Consider the following 22,798-nt stretch of genomic DNA (forward strand, 5'->3'; position numbering starts at 1 on the left):
GCAAAAAGTTATGTGAGCATTTTGATTTAAACATTAAGGCTCACCAATGACAGGCATCTTTAACTTGTGGCTTTAATCGGCATGTTTTTCTATAACAGGCATGAAGGTACTGTATTTTTACTCAATGCCCACCTTTCATTATTTCACACCACTGATTGCACCGCTGCAGTCCAGCAAGGTCTCCAGGATCCCCATTAAGCGACTGACAAGAAAAGACAGGAGTCGACGAGGACAGGAAAACGCACCTGAGCAAAAAAAAAAAAGAAAACCTTCACGTTTCCTTTTCTGACGAGACTACTCCACCCACCACGCCTCGCTCCACCTGTCCCTCTAAGCTCACAGCGGGTCCTAACTTCACGTTGAGGCGGCAGACGCTGCTGTTCGAAGACGGACCGGACTCTGCGCCACGCAACAACAGAGAGTCCATCTGCTCGTGGCCGGACCTCAACACACAGGCCCCCGTCTCTGGCTCCAGATCAGACTTATTTCGTCAGGCTGCTGACAAAGAGCCGCCTCCTCCTTCATCGTCCTCTCCTCGAGGTCAGTGGCAGGACATCTTTGTTTTTCCTAAAGTGTGATGTCAGCCGTTTGTTTCTCTTCCTGTGGAAATGTAATGTTTACAGTTTGGGACAAATCTATACTTCTGTTCCTGGGTTTATTTAAAGGAGAGGTGTCATGCTTTTCCGGTTATTACCCGTCCCCTTGTGTGTTATGAAGGTTTTTATGCATGTAAACGGTGTGCAGAGTCAAAACCCTCAAAGTACACCCTGTAGCGAGTAAAACTCTAACACAGAAAATACCTCCCCAAAACGCCTCGTTGGAGATACGTCATTGTCCATTTGATTCTTCCGGGTACGGCATGATGTCAACCCGTACCCGGAACGAAATGGACCAATCCGTGGAGCCGTTACGTTACGTCCGCGGAGCCGTTACGTTAAGCCCCCGCTGATTGGTCCAATTGACCAATCCACGGACTTCCTCACACACACATCTGTGTGCAGGGAGCAGGCAGCTCAGCTGATTTCTCCTCCCTGGCTGCAGGCTGATAACAGACAGAAATTCTCTCTGCAGACCCATTCTGACAGCGTTTATCAACCTTTTTCTTACTCAATATCAAGCCACACTTATTGTTTTTACTTGGGCTGTGAGTTTGTGTGTGCTCAGGATGAGTTTGGCTGTGTTTGGCTGTGTATTGCTAAACAAGGAAACAACACCTCCACGGAGCTCAGCGCGATTCACAACGTCCCGACCAATCAGAGCACACTGTGCTCACAGGGAGGGTGGGGGCTGGAGCTATTGGAGCTACAACGAGCCGTTAAAGGCAGATAGTGAAATTCAGTGAATACAAGTAGTTTACAGAGATGCTGTATGAGAAACCAATGTGAGTTTGGAAAAATGCACAATATAAATCTATTTTAGTATACCTCAACAATGGAATTATGATCAGTGGAAATGGCCATGACACCTCTCCTTTAATAGTATATTCCTTTTTTAGATTCCCTTGTATTATCAGTAAACTAACAGTCTGCCCTGGTCGGATTAACTTCGCTTTCTATATCATTATGTTGTTTATTCTAGGTGACTCGGATGTACTTTTGGACCTACTAAAGCCCAAGAATGCTGAAAAAATCCTCATCAAGATTGCGGACCTGGGCAATGCCTGTTGGGTGGTGAGTTATTATTTAACAAACAAATCAAAACCCAAGAATAAACAAAACTATTAGTTGGCCACAGTCAGGTCGGTGAGTGCAATGTAAATGTCTCTGCTGTAGGATGAATAAAGGACTTCTGAATCTGAATCAAGGCAAGCAGGAACAGATCACAGCATTTTTGAAAACAGTGAAATCACATAAGCTGACTGGTATGGATAGAAAATTCAAACATGAGTCACTGAGAATCCATGGGTGCACACAAAAATAAGGCAGGGAAAAAGTGCAGGAGCAGTGCAGATGGCTAAAAAGCTGAAGAGGCACAAAGCAACCTCGCCGATTTGGCTTGGAGTGAGTGGAAATGTGCTCGTAAATGTTCTGCTGAGGGAAAGTGGAAACAGGAGCAGGTGGTGTTGAGAGTCAGGTGACCAGACAGGTGGGAGAGTCTGAGGGCATCTCGTGGACGGATAGAGGATAGCAGGCAGAGGACAGAGAGGCAGCTTTATAAGAGACACTCATCAAGTTCCAAACACTTCCAATCCGTCGTTTTTATAGAACCGAATGTGAATGGTGTTTTCTGTAGAGCACAGTATCCATATGTATCATGCCCTGCAGTGTGAAACACAGCTGCCATGTGTTTTCAGTGAGACAAGTTTGGGCTGATCTGAACTGCAGCTTGAAAGAGACGCACTGTTTAATCTTCAGCGTTTCAGAACTACCCGGTGGTGATGTTGGTTACGCTTCTCATTTCATTTTGCTGAGTCAAAGAAAAGAGACAATGATGATATTTCCTCTGGCATTTTTTATAACACACTTCAGCTGCAGGAAATTGAAAATGCTTTACATAAAAGATCAAAGCATCCGGGACAAATTGCATAAGAAACACACCATAAATGAACATTCAATACCATTTCAAAACTTGAATAGAAAATGAACTACTCAGAATATACAACCAGCACAGCCCCCCCACACACCACAACACAGACTATATCACCCCTTGCCGCTAAATACCAACAAACTATGTGCAATATGTGCAATATATAAATGCCGTTAATAACTGTAATATATACAGGGTGCGTACGGGTGCTGGAAATCCTTGAAAATGCTTGAAATTGTACGAGGTGGTTTCAAGGTTTGAAAAGTGCTTGAATTTTGGGAATGGTGCTTGAATTTGGGACAAAGTGCTTGAAATTGTAAATGCTTTACTTCGCTTTTTAGATTAAAAGAAAATAAAGAAGTCGGAGCGCGCTTAATTGCTTCGCTTTTACATAAAACAGCTCCGCTCCGGCCTTCCCGGCAAGTGTTTTTGTTACGTGTGTGACCTGGGCATTCTGATGAGAGTGATAGATGACAGTATGCAGGGATGCAAACTTGTCACCTTTCGGCGAAATTTGCCGTTTTGATTCCAAAATAGGTCGTTTGTGTGATTCATGTAGATCTGCAATAAAAATATTTTTGGGGTATGGGGGGGGTCTGGGACCCGGAGTAATCTGCGGCCGCGAGCTGTTATGTGCCATCATGACACGCATGGTGTTCTTTTTTTATATATTATAATGAAGCGGGAGCACAAGTCTTCCTGCCTGTCAGCTCTGCTCATGGATGTATAATAAGGCTCTGCTGCTCCGGGATGAGGGTCTAGCTTCAGCAGCTACATTACCTACGTTCGTTAATATTAACTGTGCGGTAGAACTGTGGCACAGACTGGACCGCTGGTTAGAACGGGGTGTTCAGAGCAGAGCTCCCTGTCGGAGCGGCAGAGCGTGATGTGCACTGAAAAGTGTTTCTGTCGCAATATTATTTAATGAATCGTTGAGCTAGCTAACTAGCATACATTGTCACTATCTGCTAACTTTAACCTTCGTTTTCAAATAGTTTCTTTCATAGCCTATAAACGGAGGTGGTATAAGTATCTTGTACTTGAGTAAAAGTAGAAGCACTCAGATCTTGTACTTGAGTAAAAGTTGAAGTACTCAGGTCTTGTACTTGAGTACAAGTAGAAGTACTCAGATCTTGTTCTTGAGTAAAAGTAGAAGTACCAGAGTGTAGGAATACTCTGTTACAGTAAAAGTCCTGCATTCAAAATGTTACTCAAGTAAAAGTAGAAAAGTATCATCATCAAAATATAGTTAAAGTAGCGACAGTAAAAGTAGTCATTGTGCAGATTGGTCCATTTCAGAATAATATATATGATATGTTTTATAATGATTGATCATGAAAGTGTTCTCAAAGCTGGTAAAGGTGCAGCTAGTTTGAATGACTTTGTATACTGCAGGGTAGCTTGTGAATTTACTCCAGGTGGAACTAAAGTCTGATTTAACACTTGATTATATTTCACAGCATTCATCCACATCTGTAAAGTAACTAAAGGTATTAAATACATGTAGTGGAGGAAAAGTACACCATTTACCTCTGAACTGTAGAGGAGAAGAAGAACAAAGTAGCAAAACATTGAAATACTTAAATAAAGTACAAGTATCTCAAAATTGTACCCAAGTATAGTACTTGTTGAGTTTATGAACTTGGTTACTTTACACCACTGGCTATAAAGATAGAAAGACAGCCTTGCACAGAGGCATGAAAATACATTTTCAAAATGCTCAACAGTCCTGCCAAAATTATAAACTGACTGCTACACAATTAAAATAAATGCTTAAATATATTTCTATTAGATGTGACTCTTTGGCGTTTCTGTTATTATTAACTGCTGCTTTAGTTGTTCTGACTGCTAAAATCCTCTGTTATTCCTCATTTTAAAGCCGATATTCCGTGGGGTCGGGGGGCTCGGATCCTTGTCACCTTTTTCATACCTGATGAGTTTGCATCCCTGAGTATGCCAGGAGGTTGCCGTTTCAACGAGCGTTGGCTAGCAGAAGACAAATACAAGCCATGGCTAAGACGAGGGTCAAGCGAAGCCCAAGAGTAGCCTCCTGCAAAGTGTGCAACAATAACGATGCGAGAGTCTGCACTGACGAGCCACACACCACACAAAAGGTACGCCAGAGTAGAGCATTTTAGATTAGGCTATCGTTGCATGTAAAATACATGACACTTTTCTCTGTGCGCGGCAAAACAAGCTCGCCAAAATGGCTTCACTAGTCTGGCAGTATTTTAAGTGTCCGAAAATGACAATAAAATAGCGGTATGCAACGTGTGTGTGAAGCAGAAATCCTGCAGCTCCACCCGCTGTGACGGACCGGTGAGCGGAGCAGAACACACATTAAGAGTTAGACCTAACACACTTAGCTATTTGATCTACCTCTGGAACAAGCTAAACTAGTTATAAATATATGTATTCTTCACTGTCGGGTCACTCATTACTGGATCAGTGAGCTGCAGGAGATACTGACGGGCTGTCAGGAGGGAGAGAGACGGGGAGAGAGGAAAAGAGAGCGCTTCCGCTAATTTCTCCCGTGTTATTATCCCAAGTTAATGTAAACTTGAATAATGTACTTCATTTGAATGTAATAATTATGTTGGTTGGTTGGTTGGTTTGTGGAAGCGCCAGTGAATGAGCCCCATTAACTGAGTTTTAAACATCACTTTAAATGGAAGATCCCCATAGGCCCCGCCCACTCGATCGGATCGGCGATCGGTATCGGCCGATACTGATTCCGGCGATCGGCCCCAAAATTGGCGATCGGAGCATCCCTCATAATTGTATATGATATGTTTTATAATGATTGATCATTAAAGTGTTATCAAAGCTGGTAAAGGTGCAGCTAGTTTGAATGACTTTGTATACTACAGAGTAGCTTGTGAATTTACTCCAGGTGGAACTAAAGTCTCATTTAACACTTGATTATATTTCACATCATTCATCCACATCTGTAAAGTAACTAAAGGTATTAAATACATGTAGTGGAGTAAAAGTACACCATTTACCTCTGACTTATGTTTACTGCCAACCTAAAAGTACCTCAAAAATAGTAATCAATAATGTATTGAAAAGTTATTTGGCTGATTGTTTTATATTGGCTCAGCCAGGTTATATGGGATGCCCAGTCTACGTACAGATGGGTCACACATTTTGAAATATTAAACTTAGTTTTCTTCTCTAACATTTTAAATTTTTCATCCTCATGTAGAATGCTATTACGAAACACACATTTGGTTGTTTATAGCATAAAGAACATCTGATTTAATGTAAGGTAGGGAAATAATCATTTGAGTATAAGTATGTGTATATAAATATGTAATTTACAACAGCTGTAAGATGCTTGAAAAGCTTGAAAATGCACCTTGAAAATGCTTGTAAAGTGCTTGAATTTGACTTTGGAAAAGGTGTAAGAACCCTGTATATACCTGGCTGCTAAATCCTTAGAACTGTTACAAGGTGTGTATTTTGTATTTTGTAAATTGTGTGACTTGCTGCTGTTAAATACCAACCACCTATGTGCAATATGTGCTAGATGTGCAATATATATAGATGCCGTTAATAACTGTGTAATATATACCTGGCTGCTAAATCCTAAGAACTGTTACAGGATGTGTATTTTTTTAAATTATGTAACTTTTTATTATATTTTTTTTATTATATCATAACTTAGTACTTTTTTTAAATGCATGTCACATATTTAACATTAAGCTGTCTGTGGCTCTTTTTCCTGCTGTAACTACGCACATTTCCCCTCCGTGGGACTAATAAAGGTATTCTGATTCTGAATACAGTGCTGTGTAAAACAAAAGATACTAAAAAAGTCTTGAGAGTTACACTGGACCTATCGCTTTCTTTTTTTTGGTGAAACCTGTAAAAACAAAGTTACAGTTATCAAGTCAACTCAAGAAAAATGCATCGAAGATTTTTTCTCCAAATTCTCCTGAGACATAAATCCTTTAACCCTTGACCCTTTGTTAAGGTGATTGTTTTCCATAATCTGAGTCAGTGTAAGCATGTAGATGTTAAACTGAAGAGGCCCCAGGATGGAGCCTTGAGGAACTAACTATCATATGAACAGAGATAGTAACAGTCTGTAATTTCATGTTAAAATTTAAATATGTAAGAGTAATACAACTACCTTTTTGAGGAGTGTTGATAATATAAATGCAGGTGATTTAATAGTGAACAATTAATATCTTCTGTCTCTTGTCTTCAGCACAAACACTTCACTGAAGACATCCAGACGTGTCAGTACCGCTCTGCGGAGGTTCTGATCGGGGCTGATTACGACACACCGTCTGACATCTGGAGCACCGCCTGCATGGTAATACAAACCCTTACATGTGCTTTTCCTCTCTTCTCTTCCTGTTTCATTCCATTATTGCCATTTCTTGTTTACTGTAGGCTTTCGAGCTGGCCACAGGGGACTATCTGTTCGATCCACAATCAGGAGCCACATTCTCCCGCGAGGAAGGTTTGTATTGTTCACTGCCTCCCTTTTGATCTTGATTTCACTCATTTCGCTAGACTAAGTGTGCTTTGACCTCTCTTAGATCACATTGCCCACATCATTGAGCTGCTGGGATCCCTCCCATCCCAGTTTGCACTGTCAGGGAGAAATTCCAAACGATTCTTCAACCGTAAAGGTAAGGTATACTTTATTGATTTGAAAAACTTGTATATCAACAATTTATTTGCTTGATCAGTATTTAAAGGTAGGGTAGGTAAGAATGGAGAAACCAGCCCGAGTGCGCTAGAATTTGAAAGTACGCAGCCGGAAAAAAAAATCTGCCCCTTCCTTCAGACTTCCTTACAGAGCCCCTCCTCCAACACACATGAACGCGCACATGACCAATGAGGGCACGAGATAAGTTTGTGCACAGATGGAAGGCTGACAGGCAGGTAGGCCATCCAGTTATTTTAGTCGGGCCGGCTCAGATGATTGGTCGTGCTTTTTACAGTACTACGGCTTCCACAGATTAAATTTTTTAATGTATTTATTGTCAAAGCATTTAATATATCCATTGCTATCGGGATGTTAAGAGCATTCCATGGAATATAACAAAAAGTGTTTCTGAAGTGAATTACCTACCCCACCTTTAAAGTAGGGCTGTCAAAATGAACGCGATAATAACTCTTTAAAGCAACTTCCTTAACGCAACTTTCTTAACGCAGCACTAATTATTTTGACAAGATTACCTTAAATTGGATTGTTTGCAACAATAAAAAACATACGTTTTGTATAAAGCACTCATATTTGTCCACTTGATTTATCACGATTAAATATTTGAATCTATTGGCAGCCCTAATTTAAAGTAATAGTCTTAAAGATTGTCATTTAAATAAATCTCTGTAAAGTCACTATCAGTCAAATATAGTAACACATGCTTAAGGCACACGGATGAAAGCCCTTTGAATATGCAATACTACAAACTGAATGTCTTTGATGACATCCGGGGAAAAAACTCCAAGCGGGAATCTCTTGGAATTGAGATAAAAAAACACACCTGGAACTACCGGTTATCGCTATATATGTGAAGCCAAAGATAACACAACCGATCTTTGAGATATAAACTTCAAAGCTTAAGCAGAATTGGAAAATAAAGGCCTTCTTCTGCAGCTCTTCACACCACAGTACTTGTCATTCTTTTTAAACATCATCCCTGTAGGAATTGTGATCCAAATAGCATTATACTGCTAAATTGCATAGGAATTCCTGTCCTGCTTTCTTTGCAAACTTGTGGGCTTTTAATCCTTTGGCTACGGTTAGGAGAAAGCTTAACTACTTGTAACTCCTCTCGCTGAGACGCTTTTTCAATATTGCGTTAATTTTCAGACTTTTGTTAAGACTGTTCTATACACTCTTTATTTATAGACTTCATTTTAAACTGTAAATCTTCCATTTTTGGGTTGCTTTGCAGTGTGGGTAGTTGTTGCCAATCACGGAATAGCTACTTGTTCTGAAGGATATTCAAAGGTTAAAGGAGGCTTTCACCATCTTAAGGGATTTGCATTAGCATTTTAAGAACAGCCAATAGGAAAGCCCCTTTTGCTGAAACGACCTGTGGTTTGCCAAAATCTTGCGTCACTGACTAGATTATCTAAAGCCTTAAAACAGAGCCAAGAGGAGGTCAAGAAGTGTCATTTTTTATCATCAGACGTCTTAAATATAAGCTTATTATGTCAGTTTTACACATTGATGCAAAATCAAAAACTGCCTTTCCTTGCTTTAATATCTAAAGCAGACCAAAGCAGTGTTTCCGTCTACTTCTAACCCTTTGCAGGACAACTGCGACACATCTCCAAGCTGAAGTCGTGGAGTTTGTTGGAGATCCTGCTGGATAAATACGAGTGGCCGCGGGAAGAAGCCGTGCAGTTCAGCTCGTTCCTCGTGACCATGTTGGAGCTGCTGCCGGAGAAAAGAGCCACAGCCGCCCAGTGTCTGAAACACCCCTGGATCTCCATCTAGTCCTGACTTGTTCAACGCCCAGTGGACTAGCTGACATGGGACTTGGACAACTGTTGGATGAACAGCAGTCTGTCTGGTGCTGGCATCACGAGCACAGCTTTATAGATATTTATTACATTCATTTTGTAACCTTTTCGCAATCAGCTTCCTTTGTCTTTTAGTATTTTAAAGGGGCCCTATTGTGATAATCTTCAGGTTTAAATTTGTATTTAGTGTCTCTACTGTGACCTGTTCACATGCTTTAATGTTCAAAAAGCTCTTTATTTTTTATGCTGCAGAACCTCTTTTCACCCTCTGTCTGAAACCAGAGCCCAGTCTGCTCTGATTGGTTAGCTGGCCGGCTCCGTTGGGATTGGTTAACCGCTTAGAGATGTCCCGCTTCTTAGCCTATCACATACACTGTGCTGGAGCACTAGCTTTTACTAGGATTTTAGCCTTTGCAGACCATTTACATGCACAAGAACCTATTTAACACACTACAGGAAAGGAACAACCCAAAAAGCTCAGTCGGGCCTCTTTAAATGTCCGTCACTTCTAATGAAGGCATAGCAATGACCAAAGAGAACGTTTGTCTGACTGGAAAACTGCCTTGTTTTATGATCACAGCTATCTTGAATATCAATAAACTGACATCAATTGCTTTTTCTTTTTCCTGCAGTTATTTTTAAAACAAGACCTCACCTTCAAGAAGTGCTTGTGTGAAAGGTAGCGGTACGCCAGTCTGAAGTATGAGATGGATGTATTCAGACAGCACTCGGTCATCTTGAAGGAAAACCCCCAGAAGGGGACTGGAGAGGGTTGTATTATTTAAAAATAAAAGCAGTCTGTGTTAGTAACAACATTTTAGGTGCTTTTCAGAAAAAAATGTAATCGAAATTAAATTAATAAATGATCAGTTCAAACATCTAGACATGCACAGTAGTGGTTGCAACAACACTCAGAGTGAGCCTGGATACATGCCAAGGGATCCTCGAGCGTGTGTGTGTGTGTGTGTGTGTGAGTGAGTGAGTGAGTGAGTGAGTGAGTGAGTTCATGCTCTCTCAGCAGAGCACGGAGAGGGGGATGGAAGGAAGAAGGAGGGAGGAGTTAGTCTCACATGAGGGCAGGCATATGTCCGCCTGCTAGAAGCCTCACATATTTTCCTCTCACGGCGAGAGGAGGGCAGAGAAGACAGGGAGCACCACCTGCCCTCACATGTAAGTCTGATTTCTGTTCAGATTTTAAAGACAGACCCTTGAAGAAAGTACCATGTGTTATTGTCTGTCTAACCTGGTTTGTTCCTGTTGCACAAGGGAGACCACGGCTCAGGCTGCTACTAATTCCTGTTTTGAGCTGGAGAGTGTGTGTGCACTCGTTGTGTTGTGTGTTCAGTGCCAAACTGACATAGCTGGTGACACTCTTCAGTCAGGCCATTTTAGGAACAAATATATTATATCTTAAATCATGCATTTTATCTTGTGTCTATATACATATTTTTTTTTATATTTATATAATTACCCCTTATTTTTGTTTTTTCACTTTAACTCCTATGTTTGATTTAATCTTTTTATTCGATTTTAGTTGTAAACTTTATTGGACCTTCCCACTCTAACACCATTGTATATACATACTTTTTAAAATAAATTGTATTTTGTCATTTTATTTTTATTCTACCTAAAAATTGTTATAAAAAAATTACTATTTTTATATTGTTTTTGTATTCATGTATTTGTCTATACCATTTTAAAATGGAGCAACTGTCACACCCCAGGACAAATAAAGTATTCTGCTTCTGAAATAATGAACAACTTTGAGATGTTTTGATCAACTTTATATTCCTGTTTTTTATTTTAAAATATATCCTGATGTTTTTGCATCGAGATGGGATTTTTAAATCATATGCACAGGATTCAACTTGGTAAATATCTCTCTGCACAGTGATGAGAACATGAAAAGCATGTGTTTACCAAACCATGCCAGTCTGCTCTCTGTAAATCTCTCACGGTGTGTTGGTCAGGAGGACGCCAAAGTAAAGGTTAGAGTACTGGTGCTCTCTGTTTGTGACACACATCTGAACCCTCAGCCAGTTGCCATGCGACTCAAACTCCACATCAAAAGTAATTACCTCAAACCCTGCTGTTCTCTCACAGTTACATTATATGTGCAAGGTAATGTTTCCAGCCGTTCTCTTCCCAGCTTCCTCACAGAAAGAGCCCTTGTTTGAGGATTCTGGCTGTGCCTTTCTCCCCCTTGTTTTACAACAATTCATCAACACATTTATTGTTTCTGTGAGTGGGCCTGTGTTGTGTGTTTACCAGCTCTTATTGCAGTGGATATGAAATGATATCGTACAGTGATACCAGCACATTGGGATGCGTGTGGGTGTGCAGCTTGGACCTGGCGGCGGCTGATAATGAAAACAGGAGCCGAGAGAGTGTATTGTACCCTGCATAGTAAACACCCATCTCATTAGCCTCACACAAAGAGAGAGGGGAGATATGAGAGCTTTCATTTCTTTCCTGCAGATGTGTTGTTATTGTGTGCATCGTTTATCACAGTTTCTCTGACGCATCAGTATATATAACCATGCTGAAGTCATGTTTATTTCTCTGCTTGCAGGATGTGGCTGACTCTTCTGTACAGTATCACCGGTGGAGCTGCTCTCCTGTATGCTCTCTACAGATGGGTGATCCCAGCTGTTGTGCAGTATCATCCAGGACTGGCGCTGATCTGGCATGATGTCATTGTGGTGCGGATACTGGACACTGTGACCCAGTCCACACGTGCTCAGGTGGGCCTCACATCTACAGTATTCACCAGCCCCCAACACACTAATGAACGTTAATGATCATACAGGTGGAAGAGACTGAGACATGGTAACGATGAAACTTAGTAAATTCCAAAAAGAGAAGACTCCACACACTAAGTAAAATGTAATTAGTGATGAACTAACTGAAAGACAGCCATAGAGCCACGTTGCTAGTATATATGTTTTCTCTCCCACACACTCCCCCCCCCCCCCCCCCTGCCTGAAACGCATCCATTGCACACCTTTGTTTACTTCCGTGACATAGTGACATCACTATGTAACACTCACACTTTATTGGCTAGCGCTCCAACACATTTTACGTGATAGGCTAAGGGGCGGGACATCTCTAAGCGGTCGACCAATCACAACAGAGCTGGCCACTTAACCAATCAGAGCAGACTGGGCTCTGGTTTCAGACAGAGGGTGAAAAGAGGTGCTGCAGCACAGGCAGTATGAGAAAAATAAAGAGCTTTTTGAACATTAAAGCATGGAGACATGTCACAGTCGAGCAGGGCTATTCAATTAGTTTGGAATGGGGCCGGTTGATGAACATTTTCCAAAGCACGGGGCCGGGAAAAAGATGGCTTGAAATATGAGCAATCATAATTAAGAGCTTCAGATACAGTTAATACTACAACAGCATAGTGGAGTGCATATATTGTGTTTAATTAAATCAAACAACATAGCCCCAAGGCCTTTATAGATCTAAACGGCAAGTTCAGAACTCAGTAGGCCTACATGTGAAGCTAATTTAACCATCAACATCATTTCATTTGATTTAATTTAGGTGAAATGATCTAATCATTCACGCAGAGATGCAATACACTACAGTAGCTAGTAGGTGGGTTCGAAACCCGAGCCCGCCGAAGTTTTCAGGCAATGTCTTCCCCTCTATCTCTCAATTTAACACCCTCTCTGGAATAAAGGCACTCTGGCCCAAAAAAATAAATAAATAAAGTAGATTACTTTTTAACATTATACTCAAAGTGCCAGTAAATATAACCCCGGGGCCGGATTTGCCAATTGAATAGCCCTGCGCTAAAAATACAAATATGAACCTGAAAATGTGCCCTTTCAAGGACATAATTTCTTTTAATTTAATCGTTTATTTGAAGAGGGACAGTGCACATTGATGAACATTTAAAACAAATAATGCTTTAAAAACGTAAACATGCCGGATTTTAGCTTTGAGCTAGTTTCCATCCGTAGTCCCTCACATACAACATTTAAGAACATGACATTTATATACATAGCAAAATAAATACATGATATGCAGAAAGAGCATGAGCAGCATATATTATAAACATTTACCATATGGCAGTACAATGTAGCAGCTACGACATATAAAGTGCAGGAGAAGATAAAAGGGCTACATAAAGTGCAAGAGGAGATAAAAGAGCTACATCAAGTGCAAGAGGAGATGCCTCTTGATGTATTGAAGTGTATCTTAGCGGTGATTGTTTCCCATTAATGATAACCTGTGGTTAAACATAAACTTTTCTGTGATCATTTACCTTCAGTTGGACAGTGTCAGTGTGTTGCTATGGTACCTTAGAATGTTCAGAGTACCATAGCAACAGTTGTCCCTCTATTTTTTTAGAAGGTAATAAACGTCATACACATTGTGTAGTCAAATATAGAAGTTGTTCATCTCTATGTTTTTCACAACTTCTTCATCACTATGTTTATTAGTCAACATACATCTGTCCTGGGTGTTGTCACATCTAATTCGAAACTTTGCGCCTCTGTTCAGTTTTTTTTTCTCACCACTGTGGTATTTTTACAGCTTAAATCTTTACATCTCTCTGCACAGATATAAAATGCTACATTTGACTGGAGGCTACTCAAGCAGCTAGAGAAGAGATTCAATTCTATTTTATTAGATTAACTTGTCATAGCAGTAGAAGCACAGATGTAATCACATAAACAATGGCTCTGTTACAGTGTCCCAGTGAAGCAGCATGTCTAACAGTAGAGCAGCCAGACAACTTAATGAAATGCAGCTACAGTGATTTGTATTTTTTACACATGGGAAAGAAAGGTCTATGCAGGGTGCGTACGGGTGCTGGAAATCCTTGAAAATGCTTGAAATTGTACGAGGTGGTTTCAAGGTTTGAAAAGTGCTTGAATTTTGGGAATGGTGCTTGAATTTGGGACAAAGTGCTTGAAATTGTAAATGCTTTACTTCGCTTTTTAGATTAAAAGAAAATAAAGAAGTCGGAGCGCGCTTAATTGCTTCGCTTTTACATAAAACAGCTCCGCTCCGGCCTTCCCGGCAAGTGTTTTTGTTACGTGTGTGACCTGGGCATTCTGATGAGAGTGATAGATGACAGTATGCAGGGATGCAAACTTGTCACCTTTCGGCGAAATTTGCCGTTTTGATTCCAAAATAGGTCGTTTGTGTGATTCATGTAGATCTGCAATAAAAATATTTTTGGGGTATGGGGGGGGTCTGGGACCCGGAGTAATCTGCGGCCGCGAGCTGTTATGTGCCATCATGACACGCATGGTGTTCTTTTTTTTATATATTATAATGAAGCGGGAGCACAAGTCTTCCTGCCTGTCAGCTCTGCTCATGGATGTATAATAAGGCTCTGCTGCTCCGGGATGAGGGTCTAGCTTCAGCAGCTACATTACCTACGGTGCGTTCGTTAATATTAACTGTGCGGTAGAACTGTGGCACAGACTGGACCGCTGGTTAGAACGGGGTGTTCAGAGCAGAGCTCCCTGTCGGAGCGGCAGAGCGTGATGTGCACTGAAAAGTGTTTCTGTCGCAATATTATTTAATGAATCGTTGAGATAGCTAACTAGCATACATTGTCACTATCTGCTAACGTTAGCTTTAGCCTTCGTTTTCAAATAGTTTCTTTCATAGCCTATAAACGGAGGTGGTATAAGTATCTTGTACTTGAGTAAAAGTAGAAGCACTCAGATCTTGTACTTGAGTAAAAGTTGAAGTATTCAGGTCTTGTACTTGAGTACAAGTAGAAGTACTCAGATCTTGTTCTTGAGTACAAGTAGAAGTACTCAGGTCTTGTACTTGAGTACAAGTAGAAGTACTCAGATCTTGTTCTTGAGTAAAAGTAGAAGTACCAGAGTGTAGGAATACTCTGTTACAGTAAAAGTCCTGCATTCAAAATGTTACTCAAGTAAAAGTAGAAAAGTATCATCATCAAAATATAGTTAAAGTAGCGACAGTAAAAGTAGTCATTGTGCAGATTGGTCCATTTCAGAATAATAGATATGATATGTTTTATAATGATTGATCATGAAAGTGTTTTCAAAGCTGGTAAAGGTGCAGCTAGTTTGAATGACTTTGTATACTGCAGGGTAGCTTGTGAATTTACTCCAGGTGGAACTAAAGTCTGATTTAACACTTGATTATATTTCACAGCATTCATCCACATCTGTAAAGTAACTAAAGGTATTAAATACATGTAGTGGAGGAAAAGTACACCATGTACCTCTGAACTGTAGAGGAGAAGAAGAACAAAGTAGCAAAACATTGAAATACTTAAATAAAGTACAAGTATCTCAAAATTGTACCCAAGTATAGTACTTGTTGAGTTTATGAACTTGGTTACTTTACACCACTGGCTATAAAGATAGAAAGACAGCCTTGCACAGAGGCATGAAAATACATTTTCAAAATGCTCAACAGTCCTGCCAAAATTATAAACTGACTGCTACACAATTAAAATAAATGCTTAAATATATTTCTATTAGATGTGACTCTTTGGCGTTTCTGTTATTATTAACTGCTGCTTTAGTTGTTCTGACTGCTAAAATCCTCTGTTATTCCTCATTTTAAAGCCGATATTCCGTGGGGTCGGGGGGCTCGGATCCTTGTCACCTTTTTCATACCTGATGAGTTTGCATCCCTGAGTATGCCAGGAGGTTGCCGTTTCAACGAGCGTTGGCTAGCAGAAGACAAATACAAGCCATGGCTAAGACGAGGGTCAAGCGAAGCCCAAGAGTAGCCTCCTGCAAAGTGTGCAACAATAACGATGCGAGAGTCTGCGCTGACGAGCCACACACCACACAAAAGGTACGCCAGAGTAGAGCATTTTAGATTAGGCTATCGTTGCATGTAAAATACATGACACTTTTCTCTGTGCGCGGCAAAACAAGCTCGCCAAAATGGCTTCACTAGTCTGGCAGTATTTTAAGTGTCCGAAAATGACAATAAAATAGCGGTATGCAACGTGTGTGTGAAGCAGAAATCCTGCAGCTCCACCCGCTGTGACGGACCGGTGAGCGGAGCAGAACACACATTAAGAGTTAGACCTAACACACTTAGCTATTTGATCTACCTCTGGAACAAGCTAAACTAGTTATAAATATATTTATTCTTCACTGTCGGGTCACTCATTACTGGATCAGTGAGCTGCAGGAGATACTGACGGGCTGTCAGGAGGGAGAGAGACGGGGAGAGAGGAAAAGAGAGCGCTTCCGCTAATTTCTCCCGTGTTATTATCCCAAGTTAATGTAAACTTGAATAATGTACTTCATTTGAATGTAATAATTATGTTGGTTGGTTGGTTGGTTTGTGGAAGCGCCAGTGAATGAGCCCCATTAACTGAGTTTTAAACATCACTTTAAATGGAAGATCCCCATAGGCCCCGCCCACTCGATCGGATCGGCGATCGGTATCGGCCGATACTGATTCCGGCGATCGGCCCCAAAATTGGCAATCGGAGCATCCCTCATAATTGTATATGATATGTTTTATAATGATTGATCATTAAAGTGTTATCAAAGCTGGTAAAGGTGCAGCTAGTTTGAATGACTTTGTATACTACAGAGTAGCTTGTGAATTTACTCCAGGTGGAACTAAAGTCTCATTTAACACTTGATTATATTTCACATCATTCATCCAGATCTGTAAAGTAACTAAAGGTATTAAATACATGTAGTGGAGTCAAAGTACACCATTTACCTCTGACTTGTGTTTACTGCCAACCTAAAAGTACCTCAAAAATAGTAATCAATAATGTATTGAAAAGTTATTTGGCTGATTGTTTTATATTGGCTCAGCCAGGTTATATGGGATGCCCAGTCTACGTACAGATGGGTCACACATTTTGAAATATTAAACTTAGTTTTCTTCTCTAACATTTTTAATTTTTCATCCTCATGTAGAATGCTATTACGAAACACACATTTGGTTGTTTATAGCATAAAGAACATCTGATTTAATGTAAGGTAGGGAAATAATCATTTGAGTATAAGTATGTGTATATAAATATGTAATTTACAACAGCTGTAAGATGCTTGAAAAGCTTGAAAATGCACCTTGAAAATGCTTGTAAAGTGCTTGAATTTGACTTTGGAAAAGGTGTAAGAACCCTGTCTATGGTTTCAGGTTAGATCTTGTTAGACCTGTTTTCTTACATTTTCATTTCATTTAATCGTTTATTTGGCAGGGACAATGCACAGTAATGAACACTTAAAACATTAAAATGTGTCAAGCGTAACAGTGACAGATTTAGCTTTGAGCTAATTTCCATCCGCAGTCCCTCACATAAAACATTTAAGAAAATACATTTTACAAACATAGCAAAAACAAAATACATGATATGCAAAAAGAGCAAGAGCAGCATACACAAGTATTTACCACATAGCAGTACAATATAGCAGCTACGACATATAAAAAACCGTATCTCGTAAATTATACATGAAATAAACACCAACAGAAATTCACAAACATAAAGCAGAGCCCAAATGTGATTTGTATTTCCTATAGTTACATCCAACGTACACAACAGTCTACAAGCATGTGTACAAATATATGTATAGAGTATATGGGACAAATGTGTAAATCCACACTTATACATAGTTTCCTGAGAAAATAAAATGTTGCGCAAATTAATTAGGGTCGAAGCTTCTTCAACCGTCTTTATAAACTCACACACACACACACACACACACACACACACACACACACACACACGCACACACACACACTTTAGGCCTTGTTGTTTTTTATCACAACTTTTTTCACAGTGTGGCTCTGTACAGTATATGAATAAAAGCAGTAATTGTACAAATTGTAATGTATTCTTCTTTAGATGTGAGGCAGGATGTAGCTCTCAGTTCCCGAAAAATATTATTATGTTGCAAGCTCTTTGAAAAAAAACGTAGATTTGGGCCATTCTGCACACCCTCTGCTGTGGTATTGTTTTTGCTAGTTGATTAAAACTCTGCTCAGGTTGCACTTTCTATTCATGCTGTCCTGAGACTCAGTCACACTTTTTCCCACAGTTACTGGAACAAAACAAACAGGAGAGTGAAGGAGTCTGTCAGTACACACCGACCTCTGTCCTGAGACGCAGGATCAGTAAAAACACATGATCGGTGTAGATTTTGAGATTAGGTTAAGCAAAGAAAGCCCAGTACAATCCTTAGACAAACAGTGAATCAGCAACAGGTTAAAAGACACACAGGCGGACCACTACCTAGAAAGGCTTGACAACTTGAGAAGCGGCTGCCTGTAAAGAACAGATTATTGGTGGTGATCAGCTGATGGCAGCCAGGAGTGCAGGATCAGAAAACATGCTGAGGATGGAGTAGTAGGAACAAACTATATAGTTATGCCTTATATCAGGGGTGTCCAAACTTTTTTCACGAGGGCCACATACAGAAAAATATACGAAGTGCTGGGACGCTCACTAGGGGTGAGGTATATCGCCTCATAAGTTCACTTATAAGTCAGCAAAATTAATCAAATGTAGATAAATGATGCTTGATACTTGAAAATGCATTTCTTTTTAAACCGCCTACATCACAGTAATAATCATTTGATTATAATAAGGAGAAATAGGAAGGGGTGTATTTCAAGCTTGTTAGGTAAATAAGTTTTTTTTTTATCAACTAAGATATGTTAGAAAATGTTTCCAACTTTAATTGACTGAATTTATTTGAAAAGTGTTCTCATTAACACATGAATACTACTGTGTAATATATTTGTACATATATAGTTAAGAAGTACAAGATAAGACAAGCATAAGTTTCATTTGTGGGCCGCATTACATTATGCTTTTTTAATTTGCTGAGGGCCGATTCAAAATTGTCCGTGGGCCGCATTTGGCCCCCGGACTGTAGTTTGGACACCCCTGCCTTATATGATGATCCTTGGTCAACATTTGGTCAGGATATTGCCTCTTGCTGAATCTATGATCACAAATGGCCTCGTAATCTTGATCTTCACTTCAAGCTGATATGCAGCAGCCTTTTTCTAGATATAATAATTGGAGTGAAGCCTGTGAGCTACATCAGGCACTCACCTTGAGCACCAATGATCCACATGTGATATGCCTTAGCCCCTCATGCAACCAACCAAACACACCCTCTGTAATCGGGCGCTCTTTTTAAGCTGCTCTCTCTCCCTCTGCCTCATAATGCTGCTGCTGTCCTGCTTCTGCTACGCTGCTTCTTTTCTGCTCCACCACCACCCAGCATGCACCTGTAGTCCCCGTTATCTAATGATCCTCATTGTTCGATGTGAAAAATATCTGCGGGGAGAGATGAGGCCGAAGCCTAGACGCCAAACTCAAACTATATGCTGCTGTCTATAAACATTTTAAACATGAGTTATGTCTGAACTAGATAATAACAGAAACACTTAGTTAGATAGTGCTGATTAATTTCTCTATTCATTGATTGAATTGAGCAATTAGTTGATTTGTAAAAACTTGTAAATAGTGAGAAATGCTGTCAATGTTACCCAGAGCCTAAAGGGACAGCACGATTTATTTGTTTAAACAACAATGAAACCTTAACACAAAAGATATGATATATAAATAGAAAAATCGGCATATTGTCCGATTGATGAAATGAAGAATAACTTTGGACGATCAAAAAGTTGCTCTTCAGATGTTTTCTGTACAAAAACGTAAAAGTAAGACAAAGCTTTCAGATAAATGAAGTAGAATTAAAAAAAATAAAATATAAAGTTTAGTTGTAAATAAGTACAAAATGGCATGAAAAGGAAAGACTCAAATATAGTACCTCAACATTGTAATTACAGTGAAGTGTGTACTTGAACAGGGTGTCCGCGGGGTCTTAAAAAGTAAGAAAATGAAGGCTATTAAAAAGTATTAAACGGTGTTTTCCAAGGTATTACATTTTGTAGCTTGTTTTCAATAAGTATATAAATTGTCCAAAGAGGTTGTGTTCTACAGTCTGCCTGAATGTAATCATTGCGTAGGTGTGTAGTGTGATTCTGTGTAGTTTATTTATGGCATCCCGTTGGATTTGACGTCATCTGAACAGGACATCGCACGCTCACTGCTTGATAGCGCACAAAGGTCCGTTTACGCCGGTTGTTAAACAACATCGTTATGGGGAAATGCAAGTTTGCGTCCAAATGGTTGGAAGATAAGGAGGAAGGACAATAAATACTGTATATAGTAAATGTGAGGTAAAGTGTGTCGCTAATGTAACCGGTTAAAACTCCAAGTGGCGATGAGTTCTTAACATGTATGGAAAGGGTCTTAAAAAAGGTCTTAAAAGGTATTACATTTGACTTCAGGATTCCTGCATATACCCTGTTGGAATGAATCTAGTTATATGTCATCTCTTCTTTATTTTCATCTGGAAAAGTATTTGTGCATGAATATTCAATGTTGTGTTGTTGTTGACTTTAAAGACATTTTTTTTTAAAGCCCCTAAAGGAAAGTATGGTCTTTTTTGTTCAGAGGATCCTGGGTGCAGTACAGCAGAACGCCACCAGAGGGGACCCTCGCAGCGTGGTGAGAGCCATCGATCAGTACTGCAGGAACCAGGAGTGGGCCATGAATGTGGGGGATGAGAAAGGTACTGTCTCCTCATCAGTGGTGTAAAGTCACTAAGTGGATTCACTCAAGTACTGTACTTAAGTACAATTTTGAGGTACTTGTACTTTACTTGAATATTTCAATTTGTTGCTGCTTTGTACTTTTACTCCACTACAATTAAATATCTTAGTTACTTTGCAGATTTGGATTAATGATGTGAAATATAATCAACACTTAAATAACACTTTAGTTCCACCTGGAGTGAATTCACAAGCTACCCTGCAGTATACAAAGTCATTAAAACTAGCTGCACCTTTACCAGCTTTGATAAACACTTTATTGATACATACAATTCTGAAATAGACCAATCTGCATAATGAGGACTTTTGGTTACTTCAAGTATATTTTGGTGCCAATGTTTTTATACTTTTACTTGAGTAACATTTTGATTGCAGGATTTCTACTTGTAACAGAGTATTCCTACACTCTGGTATTTCTACTGTTACAAAATATCTGAGTACTTCTTCCACCTCTGCTCCTCATCATATTATATCTTTTAAATGACCTTACATGACTCAGCTGTGTTTAATCAAATCTTCTTTGTGTCTCTGTATTGCAACAGGCTGCATCCTGGACTCAGTTGTGTCTGAGGTGAACCCGGCCACAGTGTTGGAGCTGGGAACGTACTGCGGATACTCCACGGTGCGCATCGCCAGCCTGCTGCCCCCCCACGCCAAACTCATCACTATTGAATTTAACCCCGAATTCGCTGTGATCGCTCGACAAGTCATCGCCTGGGCGGGACTGGAGGACAAGGTAGAGTCGCACAACATGTCAGAAGCAATCATTAATGTGTCCAGTCCAGTGTGCTGTTACGCAATGTATTTATTTGACAAGTTAAGGTAATAGTTACTTTTCAGGCTCTCATTATATACAAACATACATTGTCTAATGAAGTAGGATCTGGCAATATCAAAACGAATTAAAGCTTACAAAATGTCTGATGACAATAAAGAGATTCTGATGCTCATCATTTGACTAAAGTAACAAATGAAATACAAACTTTGACGTAGAACTGAGTGTTTCTACACGGTGGTATTATTACTCTTACATGGGGCATACTGCGGACGCTCTGGGGTGCACAGGCAGTATTAGGAAAAATGCACTTTTTAAACATTAAAGCATATAAACATGTCTCAGTAAAGGCACAATATACAAATATGAAATCTGAAAATAAGCATAATAGGCTTGTTTACTTTGACATGTGTCTGTGCACTTCTTCCACCACTGGTTTCTTGTTTCTAGATCGAGTTAGTCGAAGGAGACTCTGGAGACTTAATCCCCAAAATGAAGGAGCAGTTTGGGGTGGAAACGTTTGATTTGGTGTTCCTGGATCACTGGAAAGATCGTTACCTCCCAGACACAAAACTGATGGAGGCAAGTGCTGCTTTTTTACTGAGAAAACTATTTTATTTGTTCCGCCATGATGCCATAAATGATGCTTTTTTCCATCAGGAGTGTGGCCTCCTTAGGAAGGGCAGCGTCCTGCTGGCGGACAACGTCATCTGCCCCGGAACTCCTGAGTACCTGGAGTTTGTGCGGAGCAGCCCACGCTACAAGAGCCAATACTTCAAATCTCACCTGGAGTACACCAAAGTGGAGGATGGCCTGGAGAAGTCGGTCTTCTTAGGGTAGTTTTTAACCCAAAAGAGTAACGCTTTTCCATAGGTGCTTGTTAACCTCTTGGTTTCCCTCAGTCTGTTTTTCTAGAAGTCTTGAAATTAAACATAACATGTGAAGGAATTTGTGTTGCGTGCTTTATTTTCTTATCACCACATGATAGATTTCATATGTAATGCACTCTGTCTACATTAGTACAGCAGGCGGCAGTAGTGATGCTACGTTCAAGCATCTAATTGACGGCTGCAAACTGATACAGAGCTAGGGGGGGGGGGGGGGGGGGCTTCTTTTCCCAGGGTACCAAATAAAATCAATAATAAATCTAATCCAGATGCATTCTTTGGGGCACAGACCTATTTACCGCTCTGATATGCTCCACCATTGTTGACAGGTGTGTGTGTGTGTGTGTGTGTGTGTGTGGGGAGAGAGTGTGTGTGGCCTGTGAGTGTGTGTGTGTACACGTGAATTAAATCGCTGCTCATCTAATCTCTCAAAGTGAGGGGGGGTGGGGGCTCGTGCATTTGGTTCAGCTGCATGAAAAAAAAAAAAGGAGCGGGC

At 40.1% G+C, this 22,798-nt stretch overlaps 1 protein-coding gene and 1 pseudogene across 1 annotated transcript; both read left to right on the top strand.

The window, feature by feature from the left end:
• LOC117475562 overlaps positions 1-9,621 on the top strand; it is a 21,809-nt pseudogene extending 12,188 nt beyond the window's left edge.
• Positions 9,622-10,019: 398 nt separating this feature from the next.
• comtb (catechol-O-methyltransferase b) lies at positions 10,020-22,363 on the top strand. Its single transcript, XM_034121798.1, has 6 exons — positions 10,020-10,191; positions 11,594-11,765; positions 20,483-20,600; positions 21,183-21,376; positions 21,866-21,997; positions 22,076-22,363. Coding segments are annotated over exons 1-6 (798 nt in total). The 5' UTR covers positions 10,020-10,189; the 3' UTR covers positions 22,256-22,363.
• Positions 22,364-22,798: the final 435 nt, after the last annotated feature.

This window comes from Trematomus bernacchii, unplaced genomic scaffold, assembly GCF_902827165.1.
Source record: "Trematomus bernacchii unplaced genomic scaffold, fTreBer1.1, whole genome shotgun sequence".
Classification (NCBI taxonomy): Eukaryota; Metazoa; Chordata; class Actinopteri; order Perciformes; family Nototheniidae; genus Trematomus; species Trematomus bernacchii.